The sequence below is a fragment of the Pan troglodytes genome, chromosome 15 (genome assembly GCF_028858775.2).
Source record: "Pan troglodytes isolate AG18354 chromosome 15, NHGRI_mPanTro3-v2.0_pri, whole genome shotgun sequence".
NCBI classification, from domain to species: domain Eukaryota; kingdom Metazoa; phylum Chordata; class Mammalia; order Primates; family Hominidae; genus Pan; species Pan troglodytes.
In genome coordinates, this window is record NC_072413.2 from 100063565 (window position 1) to 100081847 (window position 18283).

The 18283-nt window shown below is 52.1% G+C and overlaps 1 protein-coding gene and 1 long non-coding RNA gene across 2 annotated transcripts in view; one reads left to right on the forward strand and one right to left on the reverse strand.

Moving 5' to 3' along the window:
• Positions 1-927, forward strand: part of DYNC1H1 (dynein cytoplasmic 1 heavy chain 1) — an 85609-nt gene extending 84682 nt beyond the window's left edge. The window contains exons 77-78 of the mRNA XM_016926971.4: positions 168-295; positions 570-927. Of these exons, the coding sequence (XP_016782460.1) occupies positions 168-295; positions 570-698 (257 nt within the window). The 3' untranslated portion in view covers positions 699-927. The remainder of the gene's footprint in view (positions 1-167; positions 296-569) is intronic.
• Positions 928-2542: 1615 nt separating this feature from the next.
• Positions 2543-16382, reverse strand: LOC107968339 (uncharacterized). The gene is made up of 3 exons (XR_001709447.3): positions 16112-16382; positions 13833-14111; positions 2543-3017 (listed from the first exon to the last, which is right to left on the reverse strand). It is a non-coding gene; the product is annotated as an uncharacterized LOC107968339 (long non-coding RNA).
• Positions 16383-18283: the final 1901 nt, after the last annotated feature.

Here is an 18283-nt window from a genome sequence, read left to right on the forward strand (position 1 = left end):
CTGGCTCTTCTTTGCAGGTGGCCTCGGTGGCCTGAGACCATTGTTCCCAGATACATGCACTTAGGGTGACCGGCTGGAGGTCGGGTGGAGCCTCTGGGCGCCCTGTGACTGGGGTTTGTGTGGCTGTTGTTTTCACCTCAGCCTGGGTTTTGGCTTCCGCCTCACAGGTTTGAAACTTCAAGGGGCCACGTGCAACAACAACAAGCTGTCACTGTCCAATGCCATCTCAACCGCCCTTCCCCTGACGCAGCTGCGCTGGGTCAAGCAGACAAACACCGAGAAGAAGGCCAGTGTGGTAAGGAGGCACTGCCTTTCCCGGGCATTCTGCAGGGACCCCTGCGGTAACAAGGGCAGAGGCGGCTCCTCTTCTATGCCTGGGTTCCACTTGGAACGGGAAATGAGGTTCACAGAGGAAATCCACTTCGCACCTGTCCAAACCTCTCCTTGCCGGGCCCCATCAGCTGTCCCGGGCAGTCTTCCAGTTTTCTTACTTTTCCCCTAAGCCACCAGTAAACCCCTCTGCTTCTGCAGGTAACCTTACCTGTCTACCCCCTCTGCTTCTCCCGCAGGTAACCTTACCTGTCTACCTGAACTTCACCCGTGCAGACCTCATCTTCACCGTCGACTTCGAAATTGCTACGAAGGAGGATCCTCGCAGCTTCTACGAGCGGGGTGTCGCAGTCTTGTGCACAGAGTAAACTTTTCTAGCTGCCCCTTTCTGTAATAGTGAAAGTTGGTATTTAACATTTATTCATTTTTAAAATATTTGGAAGGTCTGAGCTTGTGAAAAGAAAGTGGTTGGTCTGAGGTTGGAGGAAGCTGAATGGAATCTGACCGTTGGGACTGGTGGAAATTGGAAGGATACCGGGAGGTATTTGGGAAGGCCAATGGCGTGGCTCCTTTGAGGAAATAAAACACTAAGCATGAGCCGGCTCCGCCTCTTCTGTCTCCGCTTTCATCCCAGGGCACAGAGCCTTGCCTTCCATGCAGCCCAGGGAGGGCAGCCCACGGCAGCCATGCCCCTCCCCACCTCGCTTTCATCATGAGCTCACTCCTGAGCGGCCACAGCACTCATGAATGAAGACCTTGGGGCCCTTCACAGACATAGATGCAGCCAGCTGTGGCTCTGAAGGCCCTGGGGCCCGGGCACCATGGTTCACACCTTTAATCGCAGCACTTTGGGAGTCTGGGAGTTAGTTAAAGACCAGCCTCGGCAACATAGTGAGACCCCCATCTCTATAGGAAATTAAACCAGGTGTGGTGGTGCGTGCCTGTAGTCCCAGCTACTTGAGGGCTGAGGTGGGAGGATCACCCAAGCCCAAGAGGTCGAGGCTGCAGTGAGCTGTGATCTCACCACTGCACTCCAGCCTGGGTGACAGAACGAGACCGTGTCTCAAAAAAAAAAAAAAAAAGCCGGGCGCGGTGGCTCACGCCTGTAATCCCAGCACTTTGGGAGGCCGAGGCGGGCGGATCACCAAATTAGCCGGGCATGGTGGCACATGCCTGTAATCCCAGCTACTCAGGAGGCTGAGGCAGGAGAATTGCTTGAACCTGGGAGGCAGAGGTTGCAGTGAGCTGAAAAAAAAAAAAAGGCAGCCCCCAGCCGCTTGTATTCTTCACCAGGGCCCCAGGACTTGGCTCCAGACGAGGGAGTTTTGTGCTGTAGACGAGGGAGTTGCCCATCGCCGCCCTAGCAAGTCCATTCCCACACGACCTTTCCAGTGGTGACGATGACAGTGGCCCATACAGCTGGCTGACTGCATCTCACATTCATGTTGCTAGAGGTGACGGGTGTGCTACAGCCGTGGAAACAGGCTTCTGGCATCTCAGTGTCTTTTATTTTATTATTTTATTTTATTTTTGAGATGGGGTTTCGCTCTTGTTGCCCAGGCTGGAGTGCAGTGGCGTGATCTCAGCTCACTGCAACCTCCACCTACCCGGTTCAAGTGATCCTCCTGCCTCGGCCTCCCAAAGTGCTGGGATGACAGGCATGAGCCACTACGCCTGGCCAAATTTTTGTATTTTTTGTAGAGATGGAATCTCGCTATTTTCCCTGGGCTGGTCTCAAACTCCTGGCATTAAGGGCTCCTCCTATCTCAGCCTCCCAAAGTGCCGGGTTCTAGGTGTGAGTCACCGAGTTGAGCCCCTAGAAACATATTTTTCTTTTTAGAGACAGGGTCTCACTCGGTTGCCCAGGCTGGAGTGCAGTGGTGTGATCATGGCTCACTGCAGCCTCAACCTCCCGGGCTCAAGTGATCCTCCCACCTCAGCCTTCTGAGCAGCTGGAACCACAGACACACACCACCACATCGGCTAATTTTTGTATGTTTTGTAGAGACAAGGTTTCACCATGTTGCCCGGGCTGGTCTCGAACTCCTGAGCTCAAGTGGTCCTCCCACCTTGGCCTCCCAAAATGCTGGGATTACAAGTGTGAGCCACCACACCCAGCCCCTAAAAACATTTATGTGCATCGACATCAGCTTTGATCAGAAGAGCCCCTGCTCCTCTTGGGCTGGGACCCCTTCCTGGACTGAGTGCTCACCTTGGATTAGGCCACCTACTGCTTCTTCCTCTTCCTTTTCTCAGGCTCTGCAAGGAAGAGCTCCAGCCTCCTCTTGGAGAAGGAGATTCTGGGCCCCTTTTCTCTCTCCCGAACCTAGGTGGTGGCCATGCCCCTCGAGCTCTGCTTGGCACGTGTCTGCCAGTCTCAGGGGGCTCCATGGGAGTGAGGAAGGGCTCAGCGGCCCTGGGGGTCTGGTCCTCCTCCGCCATCCTCGAGTCCTCGGGCTACGTGTCCTCATCTTTGGCTTCCAGGGACACGGGCCCAGCTGGCCACTTCTATGACAAGAATGTGGGTTTTTTGTGACAGGGCGTCTACTATATGAACTTCCTCTGGACTCTGACTTCAGTGTGTAGGAAGCCACCTTACAGCTCATGTCACCCAGAGAACAGTCGTTGCAGCTCCAGTTGGAATGACTGGGGATGTCTTCCGAATCGCCATCATAAAGATCTAAAAGCTGAGGACAAAAGTGTTTCTCAGTCCAAGCGCAGTTCTGCGAGGCGGAATCAAGCCTAACATGCTCGCATGCGCTGACTCTTCCTCCCGTCACTGATGCTGGTTTTTGCAGGCTCTGCCTTGCAAATGAATTTTTCTTTTTTTTTTTTTTTTTTTTTTTGAGACAGAATCTTGCTCTGTCGCCCAAGCTGGAGTGCAGTGGCGCAATCTGGGCTCACTGCAACCTCCACCTCCCGGGTTCAAGCGATTCTCCTGCCTCAGCCTCCTGAGTAGCTGGGACTACAGGCGCCCGCTAATTTTTGTATTTTTAGTAGAGACGGGGCTTCACCATATTGGTCAGGCTGGTCTTGAACTCCTGACTCAGGTGGTCCACCTGCCTCAGCCTCCCAAGGTGCTGGGATTACAGGTGTGAGCCACCACGCCTGGCCGAATTTTTATTTGTTTTTTGTTTGTTTTTGTTTTTTTAAAAAACTGAGTCTCTCACTGTTGCCCAGGCTGGAGTGCAGTGGCGCAATCTCAGCTCACTGCAAGCTCCGCCTCCCGGGTTCACGCCATTCTCCTGCCTCAGCCTCCCAAGTAGCTGGGACTACAGGCGCCCACCACCAAGCCCGGCTAATTTTTTGGAGTTTTAGTAGAGACAGGGTTTCACTGTGTTAGCCAGGATGGTCTCGATCTCCTGACCTCGTGATCCACCCGCCTCCCAAAGTGCTGGGATTACAGGCATGAGCCATTGTGCCCAGCTGCAAATGAATTTTTAAAAATGCGTTAGATCAATATTCATATCACCCAAAAACTGCCTGAGAGCCCGCCACTGCTGGGGACTCAGCCTGAGCCTTGTTCCCAGAAAGCCCTCAACACAGTGCTGGGCACAGACCTCGGAGGCTTGGCTCAAACCGCCCTGCCCTCCGTTGGCGGGACAGAGCTCCGTCTTTTCCTCTCAACAGCTCTCCCAAAGGGCAAGGCAGCATTTTCCTGGTGAGGGGCAAGCGAAGCTGAGGCCAGACCCACCCCCGAGTCTTCCCTCTGCCACATCCAGGGCCTGAAGGGCGTTCTGGGGAGCCTCCACCTTCACACCAAAGGCCGCCAAGGTGGTTGGCAAGAAGCTGAAATGGGTGTTTAAGTCCGAACCTTGTTTTCAAAGGTGCCCATTGCCTGTTCTCAAAGCAATGCACCTGAGAAGCAGTGGCAGGTGGCGCAGCCCACCCCCAACCCCCAGGGCCACCCAAACACCAGTTACAACACCATCGCCAACAGGGCCTTTGCAGAACTTTTTTTTTTTTTTTTTTTTTGAGGCGGAGTCTTGCTCTGTCGCCCAGGCTGGAGTGCAATGGTGTGATCTTGGCTGACTGCAACCTCCGCCTCCCAAGTTCAAATGATTCTCCTACCTCAGCCTCCCAAGCAGCTGGGACTACAGGCGCCCACCACCATGCCCGGCTAATTTTTCTATTTTTAGTAGAGACAGGATTTTGCCATGTTGCCCAGGCTGGTCTCGAACTCCTGACCTCAGGTGATCTGCCCACCTTGGCCTCCCAAAGTGCTGGGATTACAGGCATGAGCCACCACTCCTGGCCCTCTTGTATTTTTTTGTAGAGACAGGGTTTTGCCATGTTGCCCAGGCTGGTCTCCTGGGCTCAAGTGATCCACCCACCTTGGTCTCCCAAAGTGCTAGGATTACGGGCCTGAGCCACCCCACCGGCCCAACCTTATTATTACTGAAGTCGCCTTGTTACACACAAACATCTACAGCCGTCTGGCCACTCCTTCTGGACTTTTCTTTCCTAGCCCAGGTCAAAGTGGGCCTTCGGGAGGACCCTGGAGGAGAAGCCCCCTCCTCTTCACTTCCACCCTCTCTCTTCCACCCCTGGAAGTCAGCTTTCTGACCTCAGAATCCCAGCTGTCTTCTGGACTCAGGTGACAAGTCACCTAAGTGACAGATCCAGCGTGCACTTCATGACCATCACTCTGCTCCTCCTGCAGCAGCGCCCCACCCGACAGAGCCGACAAGGCTGGGAACACCGAGACCGAGGGAGCGTGGCTGTGTCTACAAAGGCCTCCTCTTTGAGGGAGACACGCGGGGCACGGGTGGGGCGATGAAACAGGATCGGCCAGTCCTTGACAGTCTCTGAAGCTGGGAGAACATGACCCCATGCTCTTCTGTTGGAGTCACCGCCTCTTTGCCAACAGCCACCAAACCTCCACCTCCAATTAAGCTCCACCCCCATGTCCCCACTGCCCTCCGGACACCTGTTCAGCACCCCCCTCGACCTGGCCAAGGCTCCACGCATCGCCCTGGTTTCCCGCTCTGCCCAGCTCCCCCCCCCCAACCCCCCACCCCCACTGAAGTCTCTAATGGGTTCTTCTGATTCCACCTGTCCAAGGTAAAACCCTGAGGTTGTCCCTCCTCCGCGGCACCTCCAGGTATCTGGTTGCTCAGGCTGAAATGTTTCCCAAGGCCCTGGCTCCTCCTCCTTCCAAACCCCACAGGCAGCTGATTAGCAAACTCTGACTCTAACCTCAAAACATGTCCAGAATTCAGCCACATCTCCCCACTTCCCTGCCTGGCCCTGGGCCCCGCTATTCCATCTCAATCTCTGCCCTGACCCCCAGCCCAGCGTCCACTCTCAGACCAGAGCAATGCTTGTGAACTCCGAAAATCTGAGACAGGTCTCAGTTAATTTAGAAAAGAAATTTGTCAAGGTTGAGGACGCGCACCCATGACACAGCCTCAGGAGGTCCTGAGGGGAGAGAGAGACCCTCTCATATTGTTTTATGTTGTTTTATACTCAGTACCCATTTTAAGAAAAAAACGAAGTGAAATCAAAGACAGGCAGCCCGGCGCCAGGCCCAAAACCAGGCCTGGGCCTGCCTCGCCTAAACCTAGTCGTTAAAAATCAGCTCATGACTTAGAACCCGATGTTACCCATAGATTTCAGGCATTGTATGGAAGAACATCGCGAGACTCCCTGCTGTGTTCTGTTTCACTCTGACTACCAGTGCATGAAACCCTTGTCACGTATCCCCTAGACTGCTCAATCAATCACGACCCTTTCACATAAAATCTTTAGTGTTGTGAGCCCTTAAAAGGGACAGAAATTGTGCACTTGGGGAGCTGGGATTTTAAGATGGTAGCTTGCCGATGCTCCCAGCTGAATAAAGCCCTTCCTCCTACAACTCGGTGTCTGAGGGGTTTTGTCTGCGGCTCGTCCTGCTACACTGACCACACGCACCCAAGGTGCTCAGAGCCCAGTTTGGTTTTATACATTTTAGGGAGACATGAGACATCCATCGACATACGTAAGATGGACATTGGTTCCGTCTGGAAAAGCCTCAGAGTGGGGAGGGGGCTTCCAGGTCACAGGTAGGTAAGAGACAAATGGTTGAATTCTTTTGAGTTTCTGATGAGTCTTTCCAAAGAGGCGATCAGATATGCATTTATCTCAGTGAGCAGAGGGATGACTTTGAATAGAATGGGAGGCAGGTTTGCCCTAAGCAGTTCCCAGTTTGACTTTTCCCTTCAGCTTAGTGATTTGGGGGCCCCAAGATTTTTTTTCACATGTTGCTAAACCCCACCACGTAGCACACCAGAGACTGAGCCCTCACCGCACCCCCAACTCCCGCTGCAGCTCAGCCCTCTCGCCCCTCCACCTGGCCATCCTGTCCTTCCATCCAGTCTTTACTCTAGGGTCACCCTTCCCTGAGGCCTTCCTGGAGTCCCCTTCTCGTATTTCAACACACCTCACACACGCACAGGTGCACACGTGCACACACGCTGCACAGTTGCACACACGTGCACACACGCTGCGCAGATGCACACATGCACACCCACACGCTTCACAGTTGCACACACGTGCACACACGCTGCGCAGATGCACACATGTGCACACACATGCACACACACGCTGCACAGTTGCACACACGTGCACACACTACAGATGCACACGTGCACACACGCTGCACAGATGCACACACGTGCACACACGCACACCCACACGTTGCAGTTGCACACACGTGCACACACGCTGCGCAGATGCACACACGTGCACACACATGCACACCCACATGCTGCAGTTGCACACACGTGCACACACGCTGCGCAGATGCACACACGTGCACACACATGCACACACGCTGCACAGTTGCACACACGTGCACACACTACACAGCTGCACACACGCTGCACAGATGCACACACGTGCACACATGCACACCCACACGCTGCACAGTTGCACACACACGCTGCGCAGATGCACACACGTGCACACACATGCACACACGCTGCACAGTTGCACACACGTGCACCCACACGCTGCAGTTGCACACACGTGCACACACACGCTGCACAGTTGCACACATGTGCACACACACGCTGCGCAGATGCACACACGTGCACACACACGCTGCAGTTGCACACACGTGCACACACTACACAGATGCACACACGTGCACACACGCTGCAGATGCACACACGTGCACACATGCTGCACAGATGCACACACGTGCACACACGCACACCCACACGCTGCACAGTTGCACACACGTGCACACACGCTGCGCAGATGCACACACGTGCACCCACACGCTGCATAGTTGCACACACGTGCACACACACGCTGCACAGATGTACACACACGCTGCATTTTTCTCTTTGGTCCTTACACTCTAACATGCTCACATTTTCCTCCTCTATCACGGTTAGGATCAGAGTCACTCCCTCCCAAAATGACCTGTGCTCCAGGGCCTGGGGCTCGGCTGCTTTGTCTACGGCTGTGTCCCAGAAGCCAAACCCCTGGCTCTGAGCAGGCAGTGGTGCTCGTAGGCATTTGCTGGATAAGATCACTCACCTAACACCCAAACCAAATGCCTTTCCCACAAAACGTGCCCCTCTGTCTGCAGTGTTCCTTGAGTGCCCCAAAATCACTAAGCTAAAGGGAAAAGTCAAGCTGAGAACTTCTTAGGGCAAACCTGCCTCCCACCATCCACGAAGACTCCTGAGCCGGAAGCCACAAAGCTTCCAATGGAGGCTGAATAGCTGATGGGTCTAGAACCAGACTCCCTGGGTGAAACCGCCTTTGCAAAATGATGGCAGCGAGGGAAATCTGATGTGGCCGACCCCATCTTGCTTCTAGCCTCACAGCCTGGCCTCTTCACTCATTCCTGGGAGTCGTTCAAACTAACTTTGGGAGAAATTTAGTTTGGAGTTTGAATGATAATAGCCCTTCCCCAAACTAAACTGCACTTGTAAAACTAATGAAAGACCACGTTAGGAGGACAAGAGGGCCCTGAATTCTGCTAACGGTCAGCTTAGTTAAAACATTACCAGCCATTGTTCTAGAGGTTACGAGAATTGCAACTTCCACAATCACTCTTGCAATGAAGCTAAGATTGTCCTTTTGAGATGTCTTTAGGATTTTGCATTTCTGATAACAGGATGGCCCCAGCCAGATCATGACTCAACCAATCCTGTGGTCCCCGCCCAGGAGCGGACTCAGTGCATGAGGACCACTTTCCACACCCCTACAATTCCATCCCCAAGCAAGCAGCAGCACCCATACCCTAGCCCCCCGCCCACCATACTTTCTTTGAAAAACGTGTAACCTCCGAGCCTTTGGTGAGATTGATTTGAGTAAAAACTCCATCTCCTTTGTGGCATGGTCAGCCTCATGTCAATTTAACTTTTTTTTTTTTTTTTTTGAGACAGAGTCTTGCTCTTGTTGCCCAGGCTGGAGTGCAGTGGTGTGATCTCAGCTCACTACAATCTCCATCTCCAGGGTTCAAGCGATTCTCCTGCCTCAACCTCCCAAGTAGCTGGGATTACAGATGTGAGCCACCACGCCCAGCTAATTTTTGTATTTTTGGTAGAGAAGAGATTTCACCACGTTGGCCATGCTGGTCTCGAACTCCTGACCTCAGGTGATCCGCCCGCCTCGGCTCCCAAAGTGCTGGGATTACAGGCGCAAGCCACCACGCTCGGCCTCCTAAACTCTTTCTTTAGTTCAATGCCATGCACTAAAGTGGATTGATTTTGTCTGTGCAGCCGGCAGGAAGAACCCACTGGGCAGTGACATGACTCCAAAAAACGGATCTGCCACGAACCCAGCTGTGTGACTTCAGACATCTAAAGTGGCTTCTCCTAGCCTGTTTTCCCATCAGTAAATCTGGACAAAACGGTAGGGAGTCCCCGCTGTGACAGGTGAAGAGGCATTTCATTTCATTGGCTACCTCAAGGTAAACATTTCACTTCAATATCCAACTTCCCACTCCCACACAAATCACTGCCCATGAGAATCACAAGGCTCAAAGGACACCCAGCCACTGGAAAAGTGCATTTTTTAAATAAGAGCATCACCTGTCACCCAGGACAGTGGAAGTCTGCATGCCACATGCAGTGTCTTTTTTTTTTTTTTTTTTTTTTTTTGAGGTGGAGTTTCGCTCTTGTTGCCCATACTGGAATGCAGTGGTGCGATATCAGCTCACTGCAACCTTCACCTCCTGGATTCAAGCGATTCTCCTGCCTCAGCCTCCCGAGCAGCTGGGATTATAGGCATGGGCCACCATGCCCGGCTAATTTTGTATTCTTAGTGTAGACGGGGTTTTTCCATGTTGATCAGGCTGGTCTCAAACTGCTGACCTCAGGTGATCTGCCCACCTCGGCCTCCCAAAGTGCTGCAATTACAGGCGGGAGCCATGGCCCCTGGCCATTTTTTTTTTAAGAGAATTTCCTTTTTTTTTTTTTTTTTTTTCCGAGACGGAGCTTTGCTCTTGTTGCCCAGACTGGAGTGCAATGGCGTGATCTCAGCTCACTGCGACCTTCACCTCCCAGGTTCAAGCAATTCTCCTGCCTCAGCCTCCCGAGTAGCTGGGATTACAGGCATGGTCAGGCTGGTCTCGAACTCCTGACCACAGGTGATCCGCCCACCTCGGCCTCCCAAAGTGCTGCAATTACAGGTGTGAGCCACGGCGCCCGGCCATTTTTTTTTTTTTTTTTAAGCGAATGTTTTTTTTTTTTTTTTGAGACAGGGTCTTGCTGTGTTGCCCAGGCTGGTCTCAAACTCCTCCCACATCGCTCCCAATGTGCTGGGGCTAAAGGGCCTGAGCCACCGTGCCCAGCCCAGTGTCTTCCTCTTTGAAGGGAGGGTCTTGTTTAAAATGCTTTCAGAAGGCTCTGTGGAGTGGGTTGAATGGTGACCCCCCCAAAATACATATCCTCATCGAAACTCCTGGGACCTGTGAATGTGACCTTATCTGGAAATGGAATCTTTGCAGAAATTATTAAGGATCTCAAGATGAGATCATCCTGGATTTAAGACAGACCCTAAATCCAATGACAGGTGTCCTTATAAGAGAAAGGCAGAAGGAGATTTCAAACACTCAACACACACACGCGGAAGCAGAGACGGGGGGAGCCGTCCCCCAGCCGAGGAGTGCTCCGGGCTGCCAGGAGCCACCGGAAGCTGGAAGCGGGGCCTGCAGCAGACCCTCCTTCCGGGCCTGCAGAGGAAACCGGCCTTGCTGATGCGCCCTGTCAGAATTCTGACCTCCAAGACCACCAGGGAAAGCAGGAAGCCCTAGAGGGCCGTTTCCAGGACTGTGAAAGAATAGATTTCTGGTGGGGCGCGGTGGCTCACGCCTGTAATCTCAGCACTTTGGGAGGCGGAGGCAGGTGGATCACCTGAGGTCAGAAGTTCAAGACCAGCCTGGTCCACATGGTGAAACCCCATCTCTACTAAATATACAAAAATTAGCCGGATGTGGTGGCAGTCGCCTGTAGTCCCAGCTACTCGGGAGGCTGAGGCAGGAGAACTGCTTGAACCCGGGAGGCAGAGGTTGCAGTGAGCCAAGATCGCGCCATTGTGCTCCAGCCTGGGCAACAAGAGCAAAAACTTTGTCTCAAAAAAAAAAAAGAATAGATTTCTGGGTGCAGTGGTGTGTACCTGTAATCCCAGCTACTCGGCAGGCTGAGGCAGAAGAATCCCTTAAACCCAGAGTTTGAGACCAACCTGGGCAATATAGTGAGACCCCCCACCTCAAAAAAAAAAAAAAAAAAAAAGTCATTTTCTGTTGTTTGAAGCCACCAGTTTGTGGTAATTTGTTGGCAGCTATAGGAAACGCCTACACTCTGTGAGGTCTAAGAACAAACTGGGGGCCGGGCGCGGTGGCTCATGCCTGTAATCCCAGCACTTTGGGAGGCCGAGGTGGGTGGATCATGTGACGTCAGGAGTTCGAAACCAGCCTGACCAACATCATGAAACCCTGTCTCTACTAAAAATACAAAAATCAGCCGGGCGTGGTGTCAGGCGCCTTAATCCCAGCTCCTTGGAGGCAGGAGAATCGTTTGAACTCGGGAGGCGGAGGTTGCAGGGAGCCAAGGTCAAGCCATTACATTCAAGCCTGGGGGACATGAGCGAGACTTCTCTCGAAAAAAAAAAAAAAGAACGAAGTGGGTGCTGTGAGAAAAATGGCGTTATTTAGACTGGGCGCGGTGGCTCACACCTGTAATCCCAGCACTTTGGGAGGCCGAGCCGGGTGGGTCACCTGAGGTCGGGGGTTCAAGACCAGCCTGACCATTCCAGCACTTTGGGAGGCCGAGGCGGGTGGATCACGAGGTCAGGAGATCGAGACCATCCTGGCTAACACGGTGAAACCCCATCTCTACTAAAAGTACAAAAAATTAGCCGGGCGTGGTGGTGGGTGCCTGTAGTCCCAGCTGCTCAGGAGGCTGAGGCAGGAGAATGGCGTGAACCCGAGAGGCGGAGCTTGCAGTGAGCCGAGATCGCGACACTGCACTCCAGCCTGGGAGACAGCGAGACTACGTCTCGGGGGTAAAAAAAAAAAAAAAAAAAAAAAAAAAAACCAGCCTGACCAACATGGTAAAACCCCATCTCTACTAAAAATACAAAATTAGCCGGGCGTGGTGGCATGCGCCTGTAATGCCAGCTACTCAGGAGGCTGAGGCAGGAAAATCACTTGAACCCAGGAGGTGGAGGTTGCGGTGAGCCGAGATCATGCCATTGCACTCCAGCCTGGGTGACAACAGCGAAAAAAGAAAAAAAAAGACATTATCTAAGAGACATGTTGTTCCTTCCACTTGAAGTTAGGAAGAGCAAGTGCCACTCACGATGCCAGTACTCAGTGAAGAAGGGGAGAGGCATCGGTCCGGACTGGAGGCATCTTTAGTCAAACATTTAAGGACCCACGATAGGCAAAAGACCAGGCTAGACAAAAAATCATCTAGTATTCAATTTGGGTCGCCACAACTTCAGTCATTTCAAAGTGACATTTCCAAAACGTAGAAATACTCCAACTTGTAGGGAAAACAGATAAAAGAGGTGGGGGGTAGTTTGAATGCAACTATGGTCTCATTTTTCCAAAGGTATCATCCTTCAACTTCATAGCTTAGTTTTAGAATACAGTTTGTTTTTTTGTTTGTTTTTGAGATGGAGTCACGCTCTGTAGCCCAGGCTGGAGTGCAGTGGCCCAATCTCAGCTCACTGCAACCTCTGCCACCTGGGTTCCAGCGATTCTTCTGCCTCAGCCTCCCAAGTAGCTGACATTACAGGTGTCCGCCACCATGCCAGCTAATTTTTGTATTTTTAGTAGAGATGGGGTTTCACCATGTGGGCCAGGCTGGTCTCGAACTCCTGACCTCAGATGATCCGCCCACCTCAGCCTCCCAAAGTGCTGCGATTACAGGCGTAAGCCATTGTGCTGGCCTTTTTTTTTTTTTTAAAAGAGATGGAGGCATCTCACTATATTGCCCAGGTTGGCCTTGAAACCCTGGGCTCAAGGGATCTGCTCACCTCAGCCTCCTAAGTAGCTGGGACTACAGGTAGGCACCACCGCCCCGGCAAAACTGACATTTTAAAATGGAAACATTAAGCTGAGTTGGTGGCTCACACCTATAATTCCAGCACTTTGGGAGGCTGAGGCGGGCAGATCATCTGAGGTCAGGAGTTTGAGACCAGCCTAGCCAACATGGTGAAACCTCGTCTCTACTAAAAATACAAAAAAAAAAAAAACAAATTAGCCGGTCGTGGTGGCGCATGCCTGTGATTCCAGCTACTCGGGAGGCTGAGGCAGGAGAATCGCTGGAACCTGGGAGGCGGAGGTTGCGGTGAGCTGATATCGCGCCACTGCACTCCAGCCTGGGCGACAGAGCTAAACTCCTTCTCAAAAAAATAAAATAAAAATAAAAATAAATAAATAAATAAATAAAAGAAAATAGAATGGAAACGTTAGGGAGTAGCAAAGCAACTCTGACCAGCCCTCGGTTCCGCCCCTTGTTAGTGTGGGCCCCACCCCTGGCCGTTTTGGCCCCGCCCCCGCGTCCACGCCAGCTCCCAACTTCATAAGCTGTGACGATTAAGTGGTATGAAAAACCCAACAGCAAAACACAAATGGAACACCAGAGGGTGCATTTGTCACCAGACATCTTCTGGGGTCTTTTGCTAATTGCACATACCACTGCCAGATGGCAAAGGATCAGTACAGGTTTCCTCATGAACGCCTTTAACATTTTAGTTTGTAAATGCAATTGTCTGATGCATTAGTAAAATGCTGGATAATAGCAAAACATTAATAATAATAATAATTAAATGCTTGTCAACCAGGCAGTAAGAGAACAAAGATGACAGGCCAGGGCTTTCCCCAGACAGCCCAAAGCCTCAGGCACGCTGGTGGCCTCCCTCCCCAAGAATGGACTGACCGGATTCCCGGAGCCACCAGCCCTGTCACCCCACCCCTGCAGCCACGCCTGGGGGAGCGGCAGCCGGTAGGGCCAGGCGGCTACGAGGCCAGAAACGCCTCCAAGAGCTCCTACCTGGGGTCCAGAAGGTAGTCTGGGGAGCAAGCTCCGGAGAGACGAGCGGGGGAGACTGGGGTCCCAGCAGACGCAGAATGGTCTCTCCACAAAGAGGGGTTAGCAGATGTACTCTCCAGACCTGTCCCCACCCTCCACACCGTCAAAGAGCAAAGAGAAAATCTTCCAGGCTCCCACTCCAGGCATGGTGGGTGCGTCAGGATTCAGAACAGATGACCTCTGCCTTGACCTCCAGGCTGCCCTCAGGTTCAGACCAGGGCTTAACTCAATGCCGCATTTCTGCCTCAAAGGAAAAACGTGATTCAGAAGTTCCCACTTAACAATATTTAACAATTCACCAATAGTTTTAGTTCAAAACCAGACATCCTTTCCTTGAAATGTGTTGTGAAAGATTTCTCAAGCTCCTTCTCCCCAGCGTGGTTCCTAAGAGCCTTAGCGTGAGCTGAGACTCAGACTCCTTCATTCCCGGGCAATACTGAAATGCTCTCGGTTTCCAGGGTGCTGCATCTTTACTCCTCCACCCACCTGCAACGGTGATCTGGTTTAGGCGTTCAGTATCTGAGCACCTTTTCTGGATCAGGCACCAGGGAAAGCAGGAAGCCCTAGAGGGCCGTAGAGGCCCGTTTTCCCAGGATGAACACACACACTTCTTTCTTTTTCTTTCTTTTTTTTTTTTCTTTGAGACAGTCTCATTCCATTGCCCAGGCTAAAGTGCAGTGGTATTATCTCGGCTCACTGCAACCTCTGCCTCCCAGATTCAAACGATTCTCCTGCCTCAGCCTCCCAAGTAGCTGGGATTACAGGTGCATGCCACCTCGCCCGGCTAATTTTTCTTTTTTTTGAGATGGAGTTTTGCTCTTGTTGCCCAGGCATGGCGTGTAGTGGCGCGATCTCGACTCACCGCAACCTCCCCCTCCTGGGTTCAAGTGATTATCTCACCTCAGCCTCCCGAGTAGCTGGGATTACAGGCACCTGCCACCACGTGTAATGCCCAACCTTGTTTTTACTAACCCTGTTCTTAGACTCTCCCTTCCCTTTAATCACCTAGCCTTGTTTCCACCTGAATTGACTCTCAGCTAAGAGAGCCAGACAGACTCCATCTTGGCTCTTTCACTGGCAGCCCCTTCCTCAAGGACTTAACTTGTGCAAGCTGACTCCCAGCACATCCAAGGATGCAACTAACTGATAAGATACTGTGGTGATCAATATCCACAGTTCCCAGGAATTCATCCAATTGATAACGCCCAAAGCCCCGCGTCTATCACCTTGTAATAGTCTTAAAGCCCCTGCACCTGGAACTGTTTACTTTCCTGTAACCATTTATCCTTTTAACTTTTTTGCCTACTTTATTTCTGTAAAATTGTTTTAACTAGACCCCCTTCCTCTTTCTAAACCAAAGTATAAAAGAAAATCTAGCCCCTTCTTCGGGGCCAAGAGAACTTTGAGCGTTAGCTGTCTCTTGGCCGCCGGCTAAATAAACGGACTCTTAATTCGTCTCAAAGTGTGGCGTTTTCTCTAACTCACTGAGGTACAACACACGCACAGCTAATTTTTGTATTTTTAGTAGAGACGGGGTTTCACCATGTTGCCAGACTGGTCTCAAACCCCTGACCTCAGGTGATCTGCCCGCTTTGGCCTCCCAAAGTGCTGGGATTACAGGCATGAGCCACCATGCCCAGCCTAATGTTTTATTTTTTGTAGAAACAGGGTCTTGCTATGTTGCCCAGGCTGGTCTTGAACTCCTGGGCTCAACCAATCCTCCGGCCTCGGCCTCCCAAAGTGCTGGGATTACAGGGTGAGCCACTGGCACCTGCCACACTCTTGAAGGAGTCATATCCTCGCTCCCATGGAGGGGGGACACCCCCATCCTCCATGTGTGAAGAGGAGTCCTCACTTCCCCGGGTGGGCCAGACTGCCTCGGGCCTCTCTTGGCACTGGGGGCGTCTTCTTGATGGTGACAGCCCCTCCAGCGGCCCACACACCTGGCTGGGGGCACCTGGGCACACTCGCACCCAGCATGTCTGCACCATCTGCACCGAGACCCGGGCTAGGCCAGAGCTTCCTCTGTTCCCAGAAAAGCAGCCCCAAATTCAGCCCGGTGTAGCAAATAATTGGTCCATGATCTCCGACTATGAGCAGAGCATGTTGTTACTCAAGCTGGGGCCATTGTGAATCTGGGCTCAAGATCAATTTGGCCCTGGGGGTGACATTTATATAAAGTCTTTGAGGCTGAGCCTCCAGGGCCGTCAGAGGGCACAGGGCTGCCACTCTGCACTTACCTCTTGGAGGGGATGTCCATTTTGTTCCCAGAGTGATCACCCAGGAGTTAAGGGTGGCAGGGGTCCTGCGGTCCAGCCTGTATGATGTTGCTGTCTCCACGGCAACCCAGCACGAAGGGCCCCGCCAGCCCACCCAGGACCTCCCCCGCAGGCCCCGCTGCTCCTCCATCCCCCTGCCTGTTCCCTGCCAGCCCTGCCCATAGCCCAGGCCCCAGTAAGGCTCCTCAGATTCCTCCTGTCCGCTCTGGGCCCACTCTGGGCTCCACTCACTGCCAGAGAGGCCTCTGTGAGGTCATGATTATGCCACAAAACTTTGGGGAATTCCCCTATGCCCTGGGATGACGTCCAAATCCTTTAACGTGGCCACAGGGCCCACGCTGCCCCGGCCACCCAGCAACCCCCTTTTCAGTCCCTATCTGAGAACCTTTCACCCCAAGGCTGCAGCGACTCCCACCTCCTCTCATTCCTGGGAGGCACCAAGCCACCTTTCCTTCCAGCCACCCACAGCTCTTTCTTTTGCCAAAAATGCTCCCTTCACCCTCATCCCTGGCCCTGACTTAACCTTTGGGTTTGACACCTCCTCCAGGGAGCGTTCCTTGACCTCTCAAGTCTTTGTTAGGATCCAGCCAACCCCTCTGCACTACCACAGCAGGCCAGACCAGCCTGTGTAGAAAGTATCTGTTGATTTCTTTCTTTCTTTTTTTTTTTTTTTGAGACAGAGTCTCACTCTGTCGCCCAGGCTGGAGTGCAATGGCGCTATCTCGGCTCACTGCAAGATCCACCTCCCAGGTTCAAGCAATTCTCCTCCCTCAGCCTCCCAAGTAGCTGAGACTACTACATGCGTGCGCCACCACACCTGGCTAATTTTCTGTATTTTAGTAGAGACGGGGTTTCACCATTTGCCCAGGGTGGTCTCAAACTCCTGAGCTCAAATGAGCCACCTGCCTTGGCCTCCCAAAGTGCTAGGATTACAGGCATGAGCTACTGTGCTCAGCTGTGTCGGTTGAATTCTATGATGTTACTATACTGTCACCCTCTGAGCCTGGAAATTCTGAACCCTAAGCTCTTTAAGCACCTAGCACCGTGTCTGGCACAGTAACCTTCAAAAAAAATTTTGAATGAATAATAAAAGGAATCAGTGAACTGAATCTGCCACAAGTCATGTTAGCTGCTCAGTTTTTTTTCTTTTTTCTTATCTTTTTGTTGTTGTTGTTGTTTTTTGAGACAGAGTCTTGCACTGTTGCCCGGGCTGGAGTGCAGTGGTGCAATCTTGGCTCACTGCAAGCTCCGCCTCCCAGGTTCAAGTGATTCTCCTGCCTCAGCCCCCTGAGTAGCTGGGATTACAGGAGCCCGCCACCACGCCCAGCTATTTTTTTTTATTTTTAGTAGAGACAAGGTTTCACTATGTTGGCCAGGCTGGTCTCGAACTCGTGACCTCGGGATCTGCCTGCCTCAGCCTCTCAAAGTGCTAGGATTACAGGCGTGAGCCACCACGCCTGGCCTCACTTTTTTTTTCTTAGTAATGTTTGAAGTCAGGAAGTGTGAGTCTTACTACTTTGTCCTTTTTCAAGATTGGCTTTTCTGGGTTCCTTAACATTTTCTTTTCCTTTTTTTTTTTTTTTTGAGACGGAATTTTACTCTGTCACCCAGGCTAGAGTGCAGTGGTGCGATCTTGGCTCACTGCAACCTCCACCTCCCGGGTTTAAGCAATTCCCCTGCCTCAGCCTCCTGAGTAGCTGGGATTACAGGTGCCCGCCACTGCGCCCATCTAATTTTCGTATTTTTTAGTAGAGACAGGGTTTCACCATCTTGGCCAGGCTGGTCTCAAACTCCTGACCTCATGATCCACCTGCCTTGGCCTCCCAAAGTGCTGTGATTACAGGCGTGAGCCACCACACCTGCTTCATTTTCATATAAACTTTATAACCAGCTTGTCAATTTCTGCACAAAAATGCCAGCTGATTTTTTTTTTTTTTTTTTTTTTTGAGATGGAGTCTTGCTCTGTCACCCAGGCTGGAGTGCAGTGGCGTGATCTCGGCTCACTGCAAGCTCTGCCTCCCGGGTTCACGCCATTCTCCTGCCTCAGCCTCCCAAGTAGCTGGGACTACAGGCACCTGCCACCGCACCCAGCTAATTTTTTGTATTTTTAGTAGAGATGGGGTTTCAGTGTGT